The following is a 10,824-nucleotide window of genomic DNA, read 5'->3' as shown; positions in this document are numbered from 1 at the left end:
AAAATAAAATACAAAGATGTATGAGTTTTAAAATATACAATATAGATCTCACGTTAAGTATCAGATGCACCAATTTCCCAAAAAATTATGTTTTTAAATATTAATATTCATCTAAAATATAGGAAGCACTGAAATCCAACACAGTATGGTTTTTTGCATCCATATATATTTAAATAAAATATCAAAACTCTCGGTGATGCATTTAATGCTCTGCAGGTGAAATGAGGTGAAATGTCAGCTTTAATAATCATTCACCAAATGAGGTATATTTGTAGTTTGCAAAAAAAGGAAATATCAGTATCTAATATTCATAAGACAGAGCTGCGTGAACATATGCCGCCCTCCTGTGTCTGAGAGAGAAGCTGACTGATAATAAGATAAAAATAAAGTGCAAACAGTTATGAGTTTGTGTTGGAGGACGACACCACTCAAGCAGCATGGAGGCGTTTTGTTGGTTTTCCTGTTGTTTATTTACATCTAAAGAATCGGTCACTATTTACCCCTGAAACTCCAGCAGTGTTTAGTGGACTCAACCCCCTCCATCAGAGTGCTGAGGACATAATAAGTGAATTTTAAAATTGTATTTATTTGTAAAGAATACAACGAGTAGCTGCAGTTACACACATCGGTCGCAGGTGGCAGTAGTGAGTCGGAGCCGGTGTTTTGAAGGGCGGCTGGAGAAGGGGAGGAAGAAGAAGAAGTGTTGCTAATGGAGGACACTTGTTGAATCACAGCGAAGCTTCTCTGTCGTTTCCAGCTCGTTTCTCTCCGTGGATTCTCTCGGGTTCTCTCACGTTTCTCCGCTGAAGACTCGCCCCCCCCCCGGGCTTCACTGTGACACAATGCGGGACCGGACCAAAGAGTTAGGAAACGTGAGTGTGGAAGTTCACGGCTAGCAGCTAGCGGCTAGCAGCTAGCCTGCTAGCATGTTCGCTCCTGGAGTCGAGTTCCGGTCTTTACCTTCACTGTCTGCCCCCCCACCTCCCATCAACATGTCCCCCTGACAGCGTGGATCACATCCCGGGATTTACATGTCCCCGTCCGGCGGGTTTCCAGCGTCCTGACGTGAGGTCCCGGGGCCGGTTGCTCCCAACTTCCGCTGCCCGGGGACCGATGAGCCAGGCCGGGGAAGGGCAGGGCTGCTCCCGGTGTGTCCGGGCTGTTCCGACACACCGGCTGTGCACTACTTAACATAAGAGACAGTGTATAGAAATACAGTGTCTTCTACACACGTCACACTTTTTACACACGTCACACATCTGCTGCTGATCCGTCACGTTAAAGTAAAGGGGGGGTTTGATGACGTTCAGGTGCATTCAGGTTTCAGTTTTGATTTAATAAACAGGAAGAAGAGTTTAAAGTCTCTAACGCGTGTAAACCTGAACTCGTCCATGAGTCTGAGGATCTGTGGGTTGTTCTGATCTGGATCTGTTTTAATAAACAGGAAGTAGAGTTCACAGAACCTCAAACAGTCTTTAACAGGTTTAAACTTCCCTGAGACAACTTAGTCCAGATCCGACCAGGTCTAGTGTTGTAGGTTTATATCTAGACCAGGTCTGATGAGGTCCAGGTCAATACAAGCTGTGAAATTGTAGTTTCATGAAATGTAAACATGCTTCATCTTCAGGAAGTCTGGTTCTCCTCATCAGTAATGTTTCTATCTCCTCCTCCTCATCAGAAATGTTTCTATCTCCTCCTCCTCCTCAGTAATGTTTCTATCTCCTCCTCATCAGTAATGTTTCTATCTGCTCCTCATCAGTAATGTTTCTATCTGCTCCTCCTCATCAGTAATGTTTCTATCTGCTCCTCCTCCTCAGTAATGTTTCTATCTGCTCCTCCTCCTCAGTAATGTTTCTATCTGCTCCTCCTCATCAGTAATGTTTCTATCTGCTCCTCCTCATCAGTAATGTTTCTATCTGCTCCTCCTCATCAGTAATGTTTCTATCTGCTCCTCCTCATCAGTAATGTTTCTATCTGCTCCTCCTCATCAGTAATGTTTCTATCTGCTCCTCCTCATCAGTAATGTTTCTATCTGCTCCTCCTCCTCACCAGTAATGTTTCTATCTGCTCCTCCTCCTCCTCCTCCTCCTCAGTAATGTTTCTATCTGCTCCTCCTCATCAGTAATGTTTCTATCTGCTCCTCCTCATCAGTAATGTTTCTATCTCCTCCTCCTCATCAGTAATGTTTCTATCTGCTCCTCCTCATCAGTAATGTTTCTATCTGCTCCTCCTCATCAGTAATGTTTCTATCTGCTCCTCCTCAGTAATGTTTCTATCTGCTCCTCCTCATCAGTAATGTTTCTATCTGCTCCTCCTCATCAGTAATGTTTCTATCTGCTCCTCATCAGTAATGTTTCTATCTGCTCCTCCTCATCAGTAATGTTTCTATCTGCTCCTCCTCATCAGTAATGTTTCTATCTGCTCCTGCTCATCAGTAATGTTTCTATCTGCTCCTCATCAGTAATGTTTCTATCTGCTCCTCCTCCTCATCAGTAATGTTTCTATCTGCTCCTCATCAGTAATGTTTCTATCTGCTCCTCCTCATCAGTAATGTTTCTATCTGCTCCTCCTCCTCATCAGTAATGTTTCTATCTGCTCCTCCTCATCACCAATGTTTCTATCTGCTCCTCCTCATCATCAGTAATGTTTCTATCTGCTCCTCCTCATCAGAGATGTTTCTATCTGCTCCTCCTCATCAGTCATGTTTCTATCTGCTCCTCCTCATCATCAGTAATGTTTCTATCTGCTCCTCCTCATCAGCTTCTCTGAAAGTCTGGTTCAGATCTCACACGTGTTTTTCTGAGCTGGTTTATGCCTAAAAGATAAGATGCAGGTTTATAATCTTTCCTCATTTAGTTTTTGCTTGTTTTGTTCTATTCTCATGTATTTTGTTTAGCACTTTGTAAACATATGTAGATAAACTATTATTATTTACAAATGTGAAACCGTGTCTCAACCAGTTTCTAACGTCCCTGTGAATCAGTGGGTTGGGATCTGGACTGATGTCCATTGGACACAAGCAGGTTGATGGACGTTGTTGTGGTGAATCTCTGACTGTGTCTCTTCTCCTGGATCTTGTTTGTGCAGAAGAACGAGGACTCGGACGGTGAAAATGAACTGATGATCAAACCTGGAACCTCTTCAGCCAAAGAGGAGAAGGAGAGCGAAGCCTTCTTCAAAAAGGTGACGTCACTCTCTGAGCAGCACAGTCCCCTCAAGTCACTGGTCCCCCAGGTTACTGGTTACAGGTTACTGGTAACTCTTAACTGGTTACAAGTTACAGGTTACTGGTTACTGGTTACTGGTTACTGGTAACTGGTTACAGGTTACTGGTTACAGGTTACAGGTTACATGTTACAGGTTACTGGTTACAGGTTACAGGTTACTGGTTACAGGTTACAGGTTACTGGTTACAGGTTACATGTTACAGGTTACTGGTTACTGGTTACAGGTTACAGGTTACTGGTTACAGGTTACTGGTTACTGGTTACAGGTTACTGGTTACAGGTTACTGGTTACTGGTTACTGGTTACTGGTTACTGGTTACAGGTTACAGGTTACAGGTTACTGGTTACAGGTTCCTGGTTACAGGTTACTGGTTACAGGTTACAGGTTCCTGGTTACAGGTTCCTGGTTACAGGTTACTGGTTACAGGTTACAGGTTACTGGTTACAGGTTCCTGGTTACAGGTTACTGGTTACAGGTTACTGGTTACAGGTTACTGGTTACAGGACACTGGTTACTGGTTACATGTTACATGTTACATGTTACAGGTTACAGGTTACTGGTAACTCTTAACTGGTTACAGGTTACTGGTTAATGGTAACTGGTTACAGGTTACAGGTTACTGGTAACTCTTAACTGGTTACAGGTTACTGGTTACAGGTTACATGTTACAGGTTACTGGTTACAGGTTACAGGTTACTGGTAACTCTTAACTGGTTACAGGTTACTGGTTACTGGTTAATGGTAACTGGTTACAGGTTACTGGTAACTCTTAACTGGTTACAGGTTACTGGTTACAGGTTACTGGTAACTCTTAACTGGTTACAGGTTACTGGTTACTGGTTACAGGTTACTGGTTCCTGGTTACAGGTTACTGGTTACAGGTTACTGGTTACAGGTTACAGGTTACTGGTAACTCTTAACTGGTTACAGGTTACTGGTTACAGGTTACAGGTTACTGGTTCCTGGTTACAGGTTACTGGTTACAGGTTACAGGTTACTGGTTACAGGTTACTGGTTACAGGTTAATGGTAACTGGTTACAGGTTACTGGTTCCTGGTTACTGGTTACTGGTTACAGGTTACTGGTAACTGGTTACAGGTAACTGGTTACTGGTAACTGGTTACTGGTTACAGGTTACTGGTTAGAAAGGGAGGAGGTGCAGTCGAGGAAAAGGTCACATGACCACAGTCTGATCTGTAGCTTCCAGCAGAATTCAGTTTAGTCAACACAGTCTGTTGATCTGTCATGAAGATTAGAGCCGACACTATGTTCAGATGAGTTCAAGCAAATAAGTTGAAAAAGTTCTAAACGATTGTTTGTCAAAAAAATGTACATTATTTTAATGTTTGTGAGTTAATTACCACAAAAACTAAAAGTATGATTCATGAATCTAACTCTTCTAACTCACTTCTCAATCTGTAGGTGCAAGAAATCCATGAGGGGCTGCAGAGTCTCCGGAAGACGGTGGAGGAGCTGGAGAAGCAACAGAAGAAGGTGCTCGGGGAAGCGCTGCCCGTGGAGAGTGAGTCTTTCAGTTCTAGCTTCAGCCGGTTGAGGTTTGGCTCTGGATCCCACATATTGATACTGGAACAACGCAGAACTTATACAGAAGCAGAAACTAAACTCAGAGACATGTTTACAGAATGTCCACATGCTGAATTTCCTGTTTTCTCGCGGTTCAGGTTTGAAGAAAGAGCTGCAGACTCTTCGAGACGAAATCAAAACGCTGGCGACTCAGATCACGAAGAAACTGAAGAGTGAGTATCGCTGAGTGAGAAGCGAACACAGTGTGAGGTTTTCTGTTTCCTTCACTCCAGATTCAATCATTCCTCCACAGGTATCGAATCCAAGAAGTCAGAGGAGGATGGAAAATATGTTCCCATACATGTTCGGATGCAGCGCACACAGGTGAAGCTTTTACAGCCTTTTGAGTCCTGGTGGCTTCTTAATGATATAACTTAAGTAATGTAATCATCTCATCACATCTTCAAATATCAGAAATAAAGATTCTCAGCTGTTGTATACCTCAACAGAGGATTAGAATAGTTTCAAATCGATGATCCAGCCTCGAATCTACAGCTACAATAAAGCCAAAGAGCAGCAGCTAAAGAGTTTCCTTCTCCTTCCAGCACGGCGTCCTGTGTAGAGAGTTTGTGGATCTGATGGGTCACTGCAACACAATCCAGGCTCAGTACAGAGACCGCAACGTGGAGCGGATCCAGAGGCAGCTGAGGATCAGTGAGCACAGCCGTCCTCTCCATCCTCTCTCTTCTTTCTGTGTCACTTGCTCTTGTTTCCTGTCGGGCTGTGCTTTGCTTTTTTTATCCCCATCCTGCGACTTTTAATCAAAAATCTCCGCCCTGGTTTATCTCCCGCTGCAGCTGGGAAGGACGTGTCGGACACGCAGCTGGAGGTCATGCTGGAGAGTGGGCAGACGGATGTTTTCACTCAAAACGTGAGTACATGTGATATTTAGAGGCAAAAGGACGTCAACCTTGTGTCTGTTCTGGAAAAACCACTTCCCAGATTCCCTGTTAGAGAGAAACACACATTCACAGTTCACCTGTCGACTGCGTCCAGTGTCTTTAAATGACGTGTATGAAACGATTTGCTCTGTTGTGGCTTCTCTAGTTGATCAAACTGGACGTCACGTTGACATGTGGTAAGCATGAGAAGTCAAACCCTGTGCAGCCTGTAGACGTAGTGTCCCAGCAGCTGTGAAACCTGCAGGAGGCTTCTGTGGTCCTAGATGAACACCTGAGACCTCCTGACAGCTAACGCAAATCTGCCTTGTGGCCGCGTACAGATCCTGGTCGATGCTAAAGCTACGAAGCAGGCGCTGAACGAGATCGAGTCCCGCCACGACGAGATCCTGAAGCTGGAGAGGAGCATCCGAGACCTGCACGACATGTTCCAGTACCTCGCCATGGAGGTGGAGGCCCAGGTAAAGCCAGGAGGAGAAAGTCTTTCAAGCTGGTTTCAGACGAGAGGCTGGAAACACCGAGTTGACCCTTCAAACCCCATTCCGGTCTTGGCATCAGGCTTTAGTGCGATTAGTGGGATGCCTTCATGGTATGTGTAGTAGTTGCACATACCATGAAGGTTTTTGGACGCAATCTGCAGCCATCTAGTGGTCGGAGTGGAAATACACACTAGCCCCTTGGTGCTGTGCAGCAAAGTTATTTTGAGGTATTAAACTGTATTTGAAATTCTGTGATGATGGAACAGCAATGATTGTGCAGAAACATATGTTCTTATTCAATTTCAAGCAAAAGCAGCATCAATATAATAATCTACATACCAGAGACTGGAAAATTTGTTAAATGACGGTTATGCCCCATTATGCCTAATGTCACTAATTTGCCTCATACCTAAATTTTGTATCTATTGTATATGCTATATTGAAATTAACAATCTCCACTTAATTTAGCATCTGAAAGACAGCCAAAAACACAAATAATATATTTTTATATAATTGGAAATTAATTCAGGCAATAAGGGGTTAAATGTAGTGGTGGGGGAAAAATCGATTCTGTTCAGTATCGGGATATTTTGCACCCGCGATTATATCGATACTGTAGCACAAAGTATTGCAATATTTAAATAAAAATATTGATTAATTAATATTTATTTACAATTATATATGTAACAGCCCCTGGCTGGCAAAGCATGACGAGGAGAGTTTCAGAGTTTAAAAGATACCTAGTGTGTGTGAGGAAAGGATGTTCTCCACTGCAGGAGATATAGTAACGTTCCAGAGGAACTTTAACATCTGAGCATGTTGACCAACTCCTTTTTCTGAACAAAAATGCCAATATTCCCAAATGAATTTAACATTTTGGGTCATGACCTTGCAGGTCTCAATTTAATTGAATCTCTAGGTTACTCTTATTTATATGATTGAGCTCAGTGTTCATGTGAGAGGTCTCCTATTCAGAAAATTACAAAGGTCCTGTGTCCTGAATGTTCAAGGACAAAGTTTTTGCACTTCAGTTAATGTGTAGAAGACAATGTTGTTCACAGAATTAAATGTGACATTTGAAGTGAGTTGAGCAGTCTTATGTTCCTCATTTTTTGTAATGCCTTTGAATAATATGGGGGACATGAATCGCAATATATCGCAGAATCGAATCGCAATACTTGCAGTATCGCAATATATCGCAGAATCGCAATACTATTGAATCGTGGCCCAAATATCGCAATACTATTGAATCGTCAAATTTTTGCCAATTCCCACAGCTAGTTAAATGTCTGATTGAGTCTGTGAGAAAACAAATGTGGATTCTAACACGTGGAAGAAAACAAACATCTCATCATCTCGTTCCTGTTGTAAATGAATCTGAACCCAAACAATCTGCTGCTGCTTCTTCACGCGTGAAACACAAACTCCGGTCACAGTTTTCCGGAGTTCCCGTCTGATCCGGTTTGTTTTCCTTCTTCAGGGGGAGATGGTGAACCGGGTGGAAAACAACATCAACCAGGCCACCAACTACGTGGAGAAGGCGAAGGCGAACGTAGAGAAAGCCGTCACGTATCAGCAGAAAGCACGAAAGGTACGACGGGTCCCAGGTCTCCTCCCGGTGTTTGTCACACTGCGTCCGTCTCTGTTCACGGTCGCTGGCTCTTTTACGCCATTTGGCTTTGCTTGTGCAGGGTTCCTACGGTCATGGAAAACCTGGAAAAGTCATGGAATTGTAAAATGTGTATTTCCAGGCCTGGAAAAGTCCTGGAAAAACAAAAAATCCCAAAAGTTTTGGGAAAAGTCATGGAAATTTGTTATATTCATATTTTCATGTCGTTCGTTTACGCTGAGTTTTAAATAATTCATATGCTTTTAAAGAAATTCGCTCAAAATTAGGGCTGGGCAAGTTAACTGGTTTTAATCGAGTTAACTCAAGTGATGAGTTAACTCGATTGTTTATCCACCAATTATTTTCTTTTTTCCTGTTCTGCAGCAGTCAGCAACAGACTTTCACAAAATAAAAGCCTGACTTTCACAATAAAACAATAAATAATCAAACCTGAGTTAATGCGAGATAAAATAATTAATCGAGTTAACTCATCACTTGAGTTAACTCGATTGAAACGAGTTAACTTGCCCAGCCCTACTCAAAATATAAGCAGGGTATACTCTCTCATACTGACTGACTGAGTTAGTATGAGAGCGAATGCGTAAGGTATACTGTATGCCTTGGTATTCTTATTGTTAGTTTAAATACTACATTTTGTCACTTTTTCATGTATGCACCGAGATTTCACAAAATGTTTGGACATGGTAATTTGGTTTAAAGTTGTTAAAAAGTCAAGGAAATCCATTGGTCAAAATCCATATGAACCCTGCTTGTGTCTTAACGATCTTTTTGTCCTCTGCAGAAGAAGATGTGGATCGCCATCTGTCTGGCCATCCTCCTCCTCATCTTGGTCATCACGTTGCTCAGCGTCTTCGGCACCTAACCGTCGGCAGCCGGGGTCGGAGATCGTTTGGCAGAAGCACATTATTGGTTCAACCCCCCCTTCCCCCCCCCCCACTCACCCATGTAAATACCCCGGCTCACAGGATGAACAGGATCGTTTGAACAGTGGATTTTTTTTCTGTCATGTCTTTTTTTTTTATCCTCTCCCTCATTTAATCCTCGTCTTCCTCTAACCTTCCTGTCTACCCATCGGGCCGACCCCCACCCCCCCGACCCCACCCCCCCGACCGACCCTGGACCAGGACAAATTTTGAACTTTTAGGTCAGAGCCACTTCCGCTCCGACATTAACAAAAAAGAGGAAAGTGTCCTTGAGGGCACAACTGCAGTATTGAAACCTGACACTGGCGCTGAACATACTGTACTCAGGAAAAATGTGCGATTGTTACGTTTCTTGTTTCTAGGAAGAATTGGAGGTGTAAAAAAAGAACTGTTTTTAATAGAGTAAAGCTTCTTTGGTTTATAGCCTAATATAATTGTACATAATAATTTAGCGGAGGCTTTAAGACAAACTTTATGCAGAGGATTTTTAAAACTGCCAACATGTGAGAAGTGTAAATGCAGAATTCTTTTAATTATGAGATAATGGCGTCTCAGGCCCACGCCCCCTTTTACTCGTCCGACCCGTTTGTATTTATGATTTAAACGTTGTCGCGTCGGCTGCTACTTATGAAGTGCAGTTGTTTTATTTCTTTCCAAACTGTGCCTTCTCCTTTATGTCCAGCTGAGAATGTGATGTTGTGCACTAACATTGTGAAGAAGGGACGGAGCCGGTGATGGAATCCTCCACATCACAGCGTCTCCCGAGTCCTGAACTCGCATCAGACTTTGTTTTGTCTCTTTGTGCCGCGTCTCCCATGATCCTTCGGGGGAAGTGACGAGAGCGGCGGCACGATGCGACAAATCAGGAACGAGAAAGAGACCAAAAGTGTCTTAGGCCGCTCGGTCCTCACGTCTCCTCTGGAGCCAGAGAACAGCAGCGACTCTGCTACTGTGACATTCACATCACATCCTTACTTTAATATAGATTGTTTTTAAAATAAAATATGTTCTATTATCCTGTGTCTGTCTCGTATCTTTAATCGTGTGCAACCTTCTCAGCGTTAATCCTGCTCACCGGCGACACCCAGTGGCTGGAGGCTCCGTGTGCAGGTGTTAAAGTTTGTCTCTTTCTCATGAACAATATCTGAACACTTAGAAGTAATTTCTTCAAATTTGGTACAAACGTCGACTTGGATCCAAAGATGACTGGATTGTATTTGGAAGGTCAAAGATCAGTGTCACCTCACAAAACCCTTTTCTACCTCGAGAACATTTCATCTAAAAAACACTGAAATATTTGAGATGAACATTCTAGAATTCCATAATAAAAATTTCAGGGGCTAAAAAGTCTTAGATACTTTAACGTGGGTCTTAATTATGTTATGCTCACGACCCACTTGATACTTTTAATCTGCCCGGTTAATGCATTATCTTAGAGGTGAAGGGTTAACCCCCCCCCCTCACCCTACTCTAACAAACCATGTGAGAAATCTCATATCTTTGACTGGTGAAAATGAAAGTGTATAAAGTTTCTGAATCCCTGGAGTTTCTCTACTCAAGAACAACCTCATTTAAAGTGTAAATATCTGGAACAAAAGTCGATTTAACTTGAAACAAAAAAACCTTCAACACAATGAAAAATGGCAACAAATTTTTGGTCTTTTTATTCAACTGTAATTGTCTTAATCGTTCAAGTAAAATAATGTGGAATTACAAGGGATCAAAAGGAATGCAACAAATGAAAATGAGACAAAAGAAAAATAAAAAAAATAAGACCATCACCATAAACTACCCTGCCCCCCACCCCCCCCTCCAAATATAACCTTTGCAAAAAGTAAATCGACAATTTACAGTAATCTGGAACTGTACCAGTCATTTTATTCACATATTTTGTCCAAGTAGTTTTTTTTTTTTTTTTTTACATGAACGAAGAGCAATGAAGTAACATGACAGAAAAGTTCAGGTGAAAAGTAAAACGTTAATTTGGTAGCACTGATGCACAGGGGGCTTTTCTTCACGTTTTGCAGGGGTGGTTATTTTTTTGTGTTTTTAATAAGAGAAGCTCGCCCCCCCCCCCCCCC

General features: G+C 42.5%; 1 protein-coding gene across 1 annotated transcript; it reads left to right on the top strand.

Moving 5' to 3' along the window:
- The first annotated feature begins 699 nt into the window (after positions 1–699).
- stx4 (syntaxin 4) lies at positions 700–8,728 on the top strand. The gene is made up of 10 exons (XM_061094635.1): positions 700–872; positions 3,088–3,183; positions 4,651–4,750; positions 4,911–4,985; positions 5,066–5,136; positions 5,358–5,466; positions 5,610–5,683; positions 6,035–6,172; positions 7,671–7,781; positions 8,602–8,728. The coding sequence occupies exons 1-10, from the start codon at positions 843–845 to the stop codon at positions 8,680–8,682; spliced, it is 885 nt and encodes a 294-aa protein (XP_060950618.1). The 5' UTR covers positions 700–842; the 3' UTR covers positions 8,683–8,728.
- The last annotated feature ends 2,096 nt before the right edge of the window (positions 8,729–10,824 follow it).

The sequence above is a fragment of the Limanda limanda genome, chromosome 21 (assembly GCF_963576545.1).
Source record: "Limanda limanda chromosome 21, fLimLim1.1, whole genome shotgun sequence".
In the NCBI taxonomy this organism is placed as follows: domain Eukaryota; kingdom Metazoa; phylum Chordata; class Actinopteri; order Pleuronectiformes; family Pleuronectidae; genus Limanda; species Limanda limanda.
Note: the sequence above shows the minus strand (reverse complement) of the source record. Positions and strands in the feature narration are given on the sequence as shown.

What these genes read in the sequence shown, in the direction of transcription:
- stx4 (XM_061094635.1), top strand. Translation starts at nt 843, where the DNA reads ATGCGGGACCGGACCAAAGAGTTAGGAAAC. An exon ending in GGAAGCGCTGCCCGTGGAGA is followed by an intron (nt 4,751 to 4,910) that starts GTGAGTCTTTCA and finishes CTCGCGGTTCAG; the next exon opens with GTTTGAAGAAAGAGCTGCAG. An exon ending in CCATGGAGGTGGAGGCCCAG is followed by an intron (nt 6,173 to 7,670) that starts GTAAAGCCAGGA and finishes TTCCTTCTTCAG; the next exon opens with GGGGAGATGGTGAACCGGGT.